At 39.0% G+C, this 13,270-nt stretch overlaps 1 protein-coding gene across 1 annotated transcript in view; it reads left to right on the plus strand.

The window, feature by feature from the left end:
- Positions 1–13,270, plus strand: part of Rsf1 (remodeling and spacing factor 1) — a 115,881-nt gene that overhangs the window by 94,573 nt on the left and 8,038 nt on the right. Inside the window, exons 10-15 of the mRNA XM_032892968.1 lie at positions 3,424–3,478; positions 4,520–4,629; positions 5,668–5,735; positions 8,212–8,419; positions 9,753–9,982; positions 10,923–11,111. Coding sequence (XP_032748859.1) covers positions 3,424–3,478; positions 4,520–4,629; positions 5,668–5,735; positions 8,212–8,419; positions 9,753–9,982; positions 10,923–11,111 — 860 coding nt within the window. The remainder of the gene's footprint in view (positions 1–3,423; positions 3,479–4,519; positions 4,630–5,667; positions 5,736–8,211; positions 8,420–9,752; positions 9,983–10,922; positions 11,112–13,270) is intronic.

Consider the following 13,270-nt stretch of genomic DNA (forward strand, 5'->3'; position numbering starts at 1 on the left):
AATATCAGAGTCTGCTATAGAAAAGCATTGTCCCACCTCTTGTGGAGGAAATATACTTAACTATTGTGGAAAATCATAAGAGCCTACTTAAAATGTTTGCTCACGTCATCTTTTTGGGTGGGCTCTATCAGCCCTGGTAAATGAAGAGCATTTACTTAATTACTGAACGGTGTTATAATGACGGTAAAATACATTGTTTTCATTATGCCACTGCAGTGTAGACTAAAGTGGTTGAAGTAGCTTCTTAGAGCAAGTAAGGTTGACCTTGATCCTAATATTTACTATGGATTCAGAATACAGTAAGTTTATATTTATTTGTGCTTTCTTTGATCACTCCATTTCTAAACATTCATTCAAATCTACTGCATAGTCAACTGAATTGAGCTGATTAATAAATAAGTCTGTTTAAATTGAGCTTACATTCTACTAGAGAGTGCAGATACAGAGGTTAGAGACCCATTGGGGGTGTGTGTGTGTGTGTGTGTGTGTGTGTGTGTGTGTGTGTGTGTGTGTGTGTGTGTGTGTGAGAGAGAGAGAGAGAGAGAGAGAGAGAGAGAGAGAGAGAGAGAATACAATCCTTGAGCGTCAGTCATGGAGGAGCACTTGATTGTCCTCGCAGTTGGACTGTCAAGAAAAGCCTTAGGAGATAAATTGGGTGTGTGTAGTAGACAGAGAAGAGACAGTTCCAGTTGATGTTCAGAAGCACCATGAGCGAGGGGAGAGTGGAAAACTCTGGGTACAAAAATGGGATGGGCAAAGGCAGAGAAGTCCAGATTCAAACAGCTTTGCATACCTAGGTAAGGAACTCCAAGTGTTCTCTATAGGTAAGTGGTGGAGTCATAAATGGATATGCTCTTCATTTCAAAAAGTATGCCCTTATAAGCCAGAGGAATGAACGAGAATTGGAATGTTGCAATAGGAAGTCTGGAAGTAGGGCAACCATTGTAGTGGTAGAGTAGAGGTGGCTTCCTCTACTCTAAAATGATCCCTCTAGCTCTCCTCCATCTTCAAAGTACAAGAGCATCTATCCCTTAATCTCATGGCTTTCTCCTTTTGTATTCAGCATTCAAGCACCACTTTTCGAATGCCTGTTTTATATCAGGCAGTGTATTCACCCTGAGAAAGCACATACTATTTCTACCATAAATGGCTGCCATCTGTAGAAAAGGGTTCTGGCAATGAGTATTTAGTAACTACCCAGCAAATGTCTACAGATCTGCAGCGTGGCTCTGGAATCTGCTGGATTAGAAAGCTCTATTTTGTGGTTTATAAATGTTCCCTCTAGAGTATAGGTCAGAGATAGTTTTGGAATTCAGAAATCTCTGTTCTTCCCAACTTCAGTTACTAGTGCTTTGCTTAGTGGGAGTTGAATTTAATTGGGGATGTAATTGTCCAATGGGAAGGAGAAAAAGAGGCAAGGAATTGGAAAGTGTATGCAAAGGAGTATTTATAGGGACGGACTGTGGAATGTCAGTCAGGTAACAGGGCTGGTCAAGTTTAGTGCTTAATCGGGGCCAGAGTAAGCTGAACTTCTACCACAGTCCAAAAACTGTAGAAATTAGGTTATAAAGTGGAGCAACTTGGAAATTGAGTTAGTGGAGGTCAGATAATAGGATGTGTAAAACTGAAGTGTTTGAAAGAGTGGAGCTGTCAGCAATGGTAATGTCTGCAGTGTCACTCATCTAGGTAGTGGAATTGGGTGGACAGCATCCTGCCAAAAGATTATTAACAAGGGACCAGGATGAGGAACTGTGTCTACCTTCCAGGTTCTGTACAACAGTGAATCCATTTAAAGCCTTCCATAATTTCTCTGTTCAGATGAAATTACACCTCTTTATGTTTTTAGTAGAGTTCGAAATGGTCTGTAGTCAGTTGATAACTAATTGTGATGGCAAAAACTATACCTTATCCATGATGAACATGAGCAAACGTCTCTTCAGTTGAATTGAGAACAGAAATAGTAGGCAAATGAAAGCAATTTCAAGGTTTAAAGGAGAAAATTAGTATTTCAATGAATGTGATTATTGTAAGGACAGATATATATTACACATACTTAATATCAGAGACAATTCAAACCACGATAATATTCTGATTGTCTTGGTCATTATTAACTACCTGATATCCTTTTCTTTTTTAAAAAAAAATTGGTTTCTTCATTTTATATATATAGATACAGATATATAGATATATGTACACTGTAGCTGTCTTCAGTGTAGAAAAGGGCATCAGATCCTGTTACAGATGGTTATGAGCCACCGTGTGCTTGCTGGGGATTGAACTCAGGACCTCTGGAAGAGCAGTCAGTGTTCCTAACCACTGAGCCATCTCTCCAGCTGTACTATCTGATATCTTACAAAGTTTTAATTGAAGTAATAGCTTCACCACCTAATTTTTTATTTATTTTTAATGATTTATTGAATTTATGTATGAGTACACTGTAGCTGTCTTCAGACACACCAGAAGAGGGCATCAGATCCCATAACAGATGGTTGTGAGCCACCATGTGGTTGCTGGGAGTTGAACTCAGGACCTCTGGAAGAGCAGTCAGTGCTCTTAACCGCTGAGCCATCTCACCTGCCCCCCTGCCTAATTATAAGATATGTGTTATCAGGGCCAGGAGTTCCTAGCACACTAGAAGCTGCATTCCAAAGGCTCGAGACAAGTAAATGCATTGATTTGCTTTCAGAAGGAACATTACAATAAGCCAGAAAGAACAATTTCTCGTTTAGTTCAGTTTACTTTGGTACTCAGAGCCCACAGGTCTTTGTTGTACTGGGTTAACATTGAGAGGACCACCAGAAACTGTTGTATAATGCTGTTTGTTATTTTTTTAATTAGAATACACAGTTTTTTTGTTTTTTGTTTTTCTTGGAGATAGAACCATGGAGATGTCATTAAGGATCTGCATCCTTGTTTTCTGGCTGTATAGGTATCTTAGTTTGCATTGCTGACTGCATAGCCATGCGTTTCCATTGCAGTTCTTCATCTCCAGAGCAAGAACCAAGTGGCTGCAATGTTATTCACTGGAGCCTTGATGGTTTTGTTATGTATTGTGTGTTGGTCAGTAACCTGCAGTGGTGTTCATTACCGTAATCTTACTGTGTACTGCACTCAGAGCATCACCCAAGACATCTAATATGCAAACATTCAGTTTGTTTAGTCAGAGGTAGCTTTTTATCTAACCATATTGTCAATTCACAGTTTGAAGTTTGTCTATTTCAGTTCAAAAATACAGCCTTCATATACATAGGAAAGTTTGTGTTCCATCCATACTAATTCTCTATTAATAAGGTTTCACTTTAATATTGGTAGCAGCCTCTTAAGTACCATGAAATTGTAACTTTATTACTATCTGAAATGATACTTTCATATTAATTTCATTTTTAGCAAATCTTATTTTATACTTTTGATCTTGATTTTAAGGAAAGAGCGCTTGGTGTATGTCGGTATCAGTATTGAAAACATCATTCCTCCACAAGTAAGTTTCCATTTTAATTTAAAATCGTATGTGTATGCGTGTTTTATCTGTATGTCTTTCTGTACCTCATGTATACCTAATGCCTACAGAGGTCCGAAGAGGGTGCTGGGTTCCCTGGAACTGGAGTTCCGGGTGGTTGTAAAGCACTCTTGAGTGCTGGGAATTACACCTGATTCCTCTGCAGAGCAGACATCCCTAACCACTGAACATTCCAGTCTAGCTTTATATAGTGTTTGTAGAGGAGATGCTGTGTGTTTTCTCAAGTTTAGTGGAATTGTCTGCCTTATTTTAATATTTAACATTCCTATTCTAGTAAGACTAGACATTTTAAGCATTTGGAGAAATAACCATGGGAATTATGATGTATAAATAGATAACCCAAAAATGTGATTATTCTATTTAAGCTAAATGTATAGCTCACTGCTTTGGGGTAATGTACTGTTTTTACTATAAGTGGGGCAATTCGTCGTAAGCTTTATATTGTACTATTGCATGAAATAACTGAAGAATAGCTTGGGAACACACTACTTTAAACTGGCACTTTCTGACACTTTGATTGCTATTATGATTTAATTTCTTTGAAGAGCTATCATTTAACATGTATTAGTATATAACTAAGGGCACCTCATCACTGAATGTTCAATAATTTCCAACTTGATTTTGTTGTGAGTTTTGTTCCTGTTGATGATTTCGACAGGGTAACCCTGGCTGGCCTGGAATTCAGAGACCCGCCTGGTTTTACAGACTCTTGAGTGCTGGTTTTTTTAGGCTGGGATTTGAAGTGTGAGCCCATTCTCATTAAACTTCATTCCCATTATTTTAATACAGACTATTATAAACTCACAGAAGAATAAGAAAATCAACACATAAGTAGTTCCTCTATTGATTACCAATATTTTTAATTCTCGTGTAAGTAGTTTTGCTGTGTATGTTCATTGTGGTAGATACTCTTGGAAATCTTCAAACCTTCATGTATGCTGCATAGGTGGACTATTCGAAGGACTGTTTCCCTGTTATACCTGTATACTTTTATCTTTAAAGGAGCCTGAGTTTTCTGAAGATCAAGAAGAAAAGAAAAAAGATGCAAAAAAATCCAAAGCAAATGTACTTGAAAGGAGATCAACGAGAACGAGGAAGTGTATAAGCTACAGGTATGAAGGAAGAGAAAGCTGTTAGAGTAAAATAGTCTGTTTTTTTCCAGTTAGACAAGACAAAAATGGATGGTTTTCCCAACTTAGTGAGTTTTAAGTATTATGTTTATGTCACTTGGCATCCTTGGGTATTGGTTCCAAGACTGAAAGGCCACACTGTAGCTCAGAACCTTTCCTAGCATGAGCAGGGTCAAATGCTCATTCTAGACAGCAGGCACACCCGACATGCACGTGTATGTGCAAGAGTCCAGACAGAAACTATTTGTATATTTAGTGTGCCTGAGTTCATCTTCGGTCACCTGAGCCCCAAACTAAGATCAATCTTCATATAAAGCAATCAGAGATCATTTTTTCTTGTTCCTTATCTTTAAGTCCAAAAGTAGTTTTTTGAGCAAAAGCACATTTATTTAGTTATAAAATTTGATTACCTGTATCTCAATTTCAACAACACTTATTTTCAATAGTAATTATATAATAATCTAAATCATATATAAACTAAAGAGTCTAAAACTTTATTGGTTCTTCAAAGGTTTTACTTGTTTATTGATTGTCTAGAGAGAGAGAGAGAGAGAGTATATGTGTGTGTGTGTGTGTGTGTGTGTGTGCGTGTGTGTGTGTGTGTGTGTGTGTGTGTGTGTGTGTATTAGAGTACTTATTTCACATATAGTGATGCTCCGCTTTCCTGTATAGAAATACTATTAACTGGATAGCTTTCAAAAAGTATGCATTGATTTCTCACAGTTCCAGAGGATTTATAAAGTACCAATAGACTTGGGAGACAGATTACAGAGCCTGTTTCTGGTTTATCAGTGGTACTCCGTGTTTTATGCTCACATGATAGAAGTTCTTGTAGATCCAGTGTCTGGTGTTAGCTGCATAGTGAGGACATTAGTCACATTCTTGAGTGATCCATGCCCTAAGATCATCACACGTGAGTTGGAAAGGAGACAAAACCAGACTATTGTAGCCATTTTGTGTGGGTGGTCTATAGAAATCAAACATATATAGCTTAGTGTCTGATCCCCGTGCTTATTTCAGATTTGATGAATTTGATGAAGCCATTGACGAAGCCATCGAAGATGATATTAAAGAGGCTGATGGAGGAGGTATGTGTTTATCTCACTCTTTTTCACATAGTTCCACCAACAGATTCTTCTCTCCAATGCTAACATTGAACAAACTCTCAGATTGAAAGTAAACTGTTTCACATAGTTAGTGTATTAAATCTGAATTTAGTAATTATTAATTTTTTGTATGATATAATACAAAAGGTCAGTTTCCTTTACTGATCAACCAATTTCTGTTTGGTTTTAATTAAAATACTCAGGAAACATTCCTATTGTATAATTCAAATTTTAATGACTGGTGTAAATCTGTTAAAAATCAATTTACTTAATTACCTTCTCTTTCTTCCTACCTACCTCCCTCCCCTTCCCTCCCTCCTTCCATCCCTCCCTCCCTTTTTCTTTCTTTCTCTCTTTCTCTCATTCTTTCTTTCTTTTCTTTCCTTTCTTTCTTTTCCTTCTTTCTTTCCACTTCATTTTGTTTCATTTTAGATAGGGTCTCTCTCTATAGTCCTGGTTGTCCTAACTTGCTGTGTATACCAGTCTGGCCTTTAATTTACAGATTCTCCTGCCCCTCCCTCCTGAGTGTTGGATTAAAGGTATATACCACCACCATGGCTGACCTTAATTGCTTTCAAAACAGCATTATAGAAGAATGGGAAAGTTGTCTGTTAAAGCATTATATAGCCAGTTACTAATGCTCTAATATATAACTTTCTACTTTCTACTTGTTACTGTGAAATATTAAGAATGGATTGGTAAGCTTTTTTTTTTTTAAGGAAACTAACATTACAGCTTTTCAGAATTCTGTCTCTTATTTACATCTTTATCAAATTCTTGAGCAACAGCTAATGGGTGTGAGGTTTCTTCTCAGAGTGAGGAGAGTGGTCTCAGATTGGCTAGTAGTAACAGCTGGACAACTTGTGGCCAAATCAGAATTCCTAAGTTACTTTCTTTCAAAGATGGATCTGAAGAGGCGATGGCTCAGCAGTTAAGAGCAGCTGCTGCTCTTCTAAAGAACTGGAGTTTGGTTCCTAACACCAATGTATGTCCGTACGGCAAATGGGTGCCTGATACCCAAGGTCAGAAGACGAGTTGAACTCCATGGAACTGAAGTTAGTGTGGCTATGAGCTAGGAAGCAGACACTGGGAACTGAACACAGGTCATCGGAAGGGCAACAAATGCTCTACTGTATAACTTTATAGTAACTTACAACTGCACATAACTGCTTCTTAGAAATCTGATTCCCTTTTCTGGACTCTGATGGTACTCAGACACATGTGGCATTCACTTAAAAAGCATACACACATAATACATGAATTCTTTAAAATCTTAAAGCCATGAGAATCGAGTGCTGGCAAGGTCACTCAGTGGGTCAAGGCATTTGCACACAGTTCTGACAACCTGAGTTAGATCTTGGCCTTGCCAAATGACAGAAGAGAACTTATTCTTGACAGTGTGTCCAACTGTGCCTCGGAATATATGAACACACATACACACGCACACACACTGTGTCTGTCTGTCTGTCTACGAAGAAAAGAAAAGAAGTATATTGAGAGGCTAAGAGGCTAAGCAAGTAACTCAAAGGTTAGAAGCATTTGTTGCTCTTACAGATGACCTGAGTTCAGTTCCCAGTGTCCACTTCCTAGCTCACAGCTGTCAACGACTAGTGCATTGGGGGCCCTGGGTCCAGTCGCACACCATCAGGACACAGGGGATGCAGAGCAAAGGCAGAAGCAACTGTACACAGTTGCAAGCTTTATTAATCCTTATATAGATATGAATACATATTACTTCGATTTCCATTTTGGCAAGATACCATAAGATCATTATTTCCACAATACCAGGAACAAGAGGCAAGACTAAACAAAGAAATATGACTAAACAAAGATTTCTTCTCAGAATATTCACATAACAAATCACCCTTTTCTTATCAGAATATACTCACCATTACTAAGAGAGTGTGAGAACCGCTTCCACAGAAACAGGACACAGCAGGACATAGTTTAAGGCCAAGTGAGAAAAACATTTTCTTCTCGAGGCGGCATTCCAGCCCCCACTTGCACCTGTCACCAGTCCTTACTTGATCCTGTCCTGGAGCTGCATCTCTGTGTCTCAACACAGAGCCATACTAACTCCATCTCCATGGAGTTGGACTCCAGTCTTTGAACTTGGGTATCGGGCATGCATATGCTGTACATACAGCATTCACACACACAGAGTATTGAGCCAGGTATGACCATACAAATCTATAATTCAGGAGGCAGAGGCACGAGGATCGGTACTGCACTGCACCGAGAGGCGTTTAAAAAGCCTTCCACCAAATAAAAGGCAGTGAGAGAAAAGGGGGTGTGGTGGGCATCAGCTGGTGTTACTGGCAAGTCAGTGTAAACTAGGAGTCTCTGCCCTGTGAACTTTAAGATAGGCACACTGATCCTTTCTTTAGAGCATTATCAGATGATGTTGTAAGGAGCCTGCATAGTTCTAAGAGAAACACGCAGTTATTCTTCCTTTCAGGAGTTGGCCGAGGAAAAGATATCTCCACCATCACAGGTCACCGTGGGAAAGATATTTCTACTATTTTGGATGAAGAACGAAAGGAAAATAAACGGCCCCAGAGGGCAGCTGCTGCTCGAAGGAAGAAACGCCGGCGACTTAATGATCTGGATAGTGATAGCAACCTAGATGAAGAAGAGAGTGAGGATGAATTCAAGATCAGTGATGGGTATGTGTCTAGGGGCTGGCATACAAAGAGCTGTGTCCTTGGAGAGCCTGGGCTGTACTATGTGTGACTTTTATTCTTCGTCTACAGGTATTTGCAGGATATTTAAACATTTAAAATTAAAGCTATGTTTATAGTAGTTTAACATTTAAATTTTATTAGCTGTAATTGAAGTTTGGTTTATTGCAAGCTTTCTCTATATAACTTAAGCTCATCAGTGGGAGATTATCAAGAAGTAAGTAGTTGCCGTCCTCTCTGTGCTCCCTAGAGCTTGGGTGAGGTGTAAGTAATCCAGTACTAGTTTTACTTCCATTTCACAGAACAAGTATAAACTATCGTTGAGTTTCTCCTTTTGTAAATGGATGTAGTATAGTAGATAAATATACAAAACCACAGAAAAGTCACTCCCCCTTGCCTGCCTCTGTAACAGATAAAATAAAATTAGGACACAGGATTAACATGTATAGAATGGATATTTTGGGCAGCCTTGTGAGTTTAGAATTCAAGGCAGGGTAAGATAAGAAAGCAGCCAAAACAGAGAAGCCACACGTCCATGTCAAGGCATATTTAGGAAAGCAAGAATGTGGGGATGAAATAGAGACTGCTCTGGTAGCCTTACACCCAGAACATAACAAAGAACAAAATCACTGAGTGTGGTTTTCCTTTTTTCTCTTCTTTTGTCATGCATATAAATTTGAACTTTGTCCTGAAAATGGCTTTTAAAAATATCCAAAGATTGAGGCATGAGGTGAAAGGGAAGAACTCGACATAAGTATAAGACTCTGGCTTAAGGGACCGGCTGGATGAGTGATTCCCAGTACCAGGCTAGAGCTGAGCTGCTAGACAGACTGTTAGCTACCCATGCCTGGCAGCCTTCTCTTCAGAACCATAGAAGGGCAGAAGGATAGAGCCAGCTCTGCACGTGGTCCTCTGAGTGTGCAAGCACGGGCACTCTGCTCTCCCCATAGTAAGTCAGAAAGTTTGTATTAAAAACATCGGACTGGCCAACAGAAGAAGAGTAGTCAGTTGAGAAATAATGAGCCTTTTCAGATCTGTTGGATTTAAGATGTACCCAAAGAGGTCAGTGCAATTCATGTGTGAATTACAGCATTTATTTTCACATCTTTTACAATGAGAGGAATAGGTGGTAGAACATTAACTTTATAGATAAAAGTTGACATAATTGTCCAAATATATCTTCAAATTTACTTAATGTTTTACTGGATTCTTTACAAATTGTGTTTGGAACTTTGAAAAACTGGCTATCACTTCTAAGTACCATAACAAGACAGACTCTAAGTGCACCATCATGATGTGTCTGGCTTCTCCTGGACAGATCTCAGGATGAGTTTGTTGTGTCTGATGAAAATCCAGATGAAAGTGAAGAAGATCCACCATCCAATGAGGACAGTGACACTGACTTCTGTAGCCGAAGACTGAGGCGGCATCCTTCTCGGCCAATGAGGCAAAGCAGGCGTTTGCGGAGAAAGACCCCAAAGAAGAAGTACTCCGATGACGATGAAGAAGAAGAAGAAGAAGAATCTGAAGAGAATAGTAGAGACTCTGGTAAAAATGCCTTCTGTCTGTATCAGAGCAACTCGGTTACTTCTGTGACTTCTGGAGTCACAAGGTGTTGAAGTCATTCAGCTGTGACATAAGCATCCTGATGAGACTGAATCCTTTTCTTATGACTTGCTAGTAGTGTATTACATACAGAGCTTTTTGAAAAATTTCACACAAATTAATTAATGTTTCCTTCAAGCCAAAGTCTTTTAGAATGATAAATTGTGATAAATCCTTCTGGTGCCACTTATTTCTGAGAATATTTTCAGATGTTAGAAAGTGAATAACCAGTTAACCCAGTACACAGCAGGACTTCTTAGCTTTTCTACTCACAACATTTATTCCAGAGAAGGTTTTACACGACTTCTAGTACATTCTCAAACATTGACTGATAATAAATCCTAAAAATATTATCTTTTTTTAATGTTATTTTTTTCTATGCATTGGTTTTGTGTCTGTGGGGGTATCAGATCCCCCGCAACTTGAGTTACAGACAATTTTGAGCTCCCACGTAAGTGCTGGGAATTGAACCCAGATCCTCTGGAAGAACAGCCAGTGCTCTTAACTGCTGAGTCATCTCTTCATCTCCAAATAAGTTTGTTTTTAAAGCAGTTCTTTAGGTCTAGACATGGTGGCCCATGCCTCTAATTCCAGAAATTGGGCAGTAGGTAGGAAGGGAAGGAGAGAGGGAGGGAGGGAGGGAGGGAGGGAGGGAGGGAGGGAGGGAGATCTACCTGTCTCTGCTGGGATGAAAAGTGTGGACAATCATTGCCTGGTTCTGAATATTATTTTAAAAGAAAATCAGATTTATATATCTTAATCAACTAAATTTTTGCAACTAAACTCTAGTAACCTTGTATTTTTATAGCGTAAGCTAAAGTATACTTCTACCAATGGATTTAAATTTTGTAATTTTTTTTAATTCCCTTTTTTTTTTAAACAGAAAGTGACTTTAGCGATGATTTTAGTGATGATTTTGTAGAAACCCGGCGAAGGCGATCAAGAAGGAACCAGAAAAGACAAATTAACTACAAAGAAGATTCGGAAAGTGATGGTTCCCAGAAAAGTCTCCGACGTGGTAAAGAGATCCGGCGAGTTCACAAGCGCAGACTTTCCAGCTCAGAGAGTGAAGGTAAGTGGTATCCTGTGTGGGGAGCAGGGCATAGCAGAAATGGACACTGCCTAGAAAGAAATGTGCTCAAGCTTTACTTTACTTTAAAATTCATACAGTCGCTGATGTCATTAGGATGAAGCTTAAGTTTCATTCTCCTGTTTATTAATTATAATTGAAATAAATGACTCAATAGGATACTAATTTTTAAAGGTTCCATTGTATGAAGTTTTTCATACAATGTGATTTATTCTGCTCCTTTTTGTCTTGTTCCAGTTTGAAATAACTTCCTATGTACTGAGTAGTAGCTAAGCTGTTTCAAACCAAATTATCTATTGTCCTTCTATACTTTCAGTATTTTACCTGGGATCTCTTTTATGTAATAACTTGAGTTGTGCTATATCAGAAGTGTTTAAAATTGTTTAAAACATTCATAGCTGGGCAGTGGTGGTGCACGCCTTTAATCCCAGCACTTGTAAGGCAGAGACCAGTGGATCTTTGAGTTCAAGGCCAGCCTAGTCTATAGTATGAGTTCTAGGACAGCCAGGAATACACACAAAAAAACACTGGTCTCGAATACCCCCTCCTCAAATTCATTTGTTGTAGAGGTTGCTTGGTGCTTAAGAGAATCTCTTGCTCTCCCAGAGGGCAGTCTAGTTCCTAACAGCCACAGCAGGCAGCTCAGAACCACACATAACTCCAACTTCAGGGACTCTGATGCCTTCTGATGTTTACAGGACACTGGCACACACAGACACACATGCAAAGACATAAAAATAAGTAGATCTTTAAAAATGTTCAATAAGAACTTATGACACCCACTTCAGTGTTAATTTAGACCTCTAAGTTCATTTTGAAAGATGCTGACTCTTTTTAAGCATTTAATCTTTCATTGCCTATTTATGATGTGCTTTGAATATTGCTTTTACAAATTAAATGTGAAGTAAATGTTTGAAAGTATGAGAACAGGAAAAATGTGGATGTAGGAGACTAGTTCTCTTTCCTCTGAAGGAGGAGTGGCCCTCACAGGTGGAATGCCTACCTCAGAGTCTGAGCTGACTGCCCAGCACAGTCAGGGTACAGAAGGAAGGTCAGTCAGGGTTGTTAATACTGAGTGTGTCATAAAGATGTCAGCTACAGTGTACTTGGTGACATAAGTAAGCAGTGTTGCAGATCGGGTTTTACTAGAAAATGGTCATGTCTGCATATTTACATATTGTCTATGGCTTCCTTCCTAAAAAATGAGTAGTTGAGATAGAACACGAGGTCTGACCTACATAAATAAATACACTCTCAGATCATCTCAGAGCTGTCTTGCTTATTTTCTACAATAATTAGACTATTCTGTGTTAATGCTGATTAATTCAGTAATACTATCCTCATGTGGCTGTGGAACACTTGAAATTTAGCTGGCTTGAGCATGGAACTAAGTGCTGTTTAATTTTAATTAATTTAAAGTCATCACACGACTAGTGTCTATTAAGCGAATAGGCCATTGTATGGATTATGAGTTTGCTTTGTGTGATATGGGAAGTGCAGTGGAGTAGTTTGATCTCATGTGGGTTCTAGTTTGCTAGAGTACCTATACTATGAGTAGATTAAAGAGGGGGGAAAAGACAGTAGCTTGGAGACCAGGAGTCCCAGTCTGAGATGATGGGGGTGCAGCTAGGTTCATACTTATAAGAGGGAAAATTGTTATGGATGTCTGTATTTTAAAATTTAAACTTTTGTGTGTGTGCGTGTGTGTGCGCGCGCGTGTGTGTGTGTGGGTACTTTGTATCTGTGAATGCCAAAAGAGGGCAACAGATCCCCTGGAACTGGAATTACATGTGGTCATCATTCCTTTGCAAATGGGTATCAGGAGTAGCTTGTACTCTTAACTGCCAAGCCATTGCTCCAGCTTTCCAAGGATCATTTTGTTGTTAGACCAAAAGCATTTACTCTTTGTTAAATGAGAAATCAAGGTGAACTAAGCTTTAAGAACCAAACTGCTGTAAGGCCTCTAGGAGCTTTTTTGTTCACATTAGATTTAAGACGACTCTTTAAATACCCAAACATACATGCTAAAGGCTAATCTAGGGCTGGAGAGATGGCTCCGTGGTTAAGTGCACTGACTGCTCTTCCAGAGGTCCTGAGTTCAAATCCCAGCAACCACATGGTGGCTCACAACCATCTGATGC

This window comes from Rattus rattus, chromosome 2, assembly GCF_011064425.1.
Source record: "Rattus rattus isolate New Zealand chromosome 2, Rrattus_CSIRO_v1, whole genome shotgun sequence".
NCBI lineage: Eukaryota > Metazoa > Chordata > Mammalia > Rodentia > Muridae > Rattus > Rattus rattus.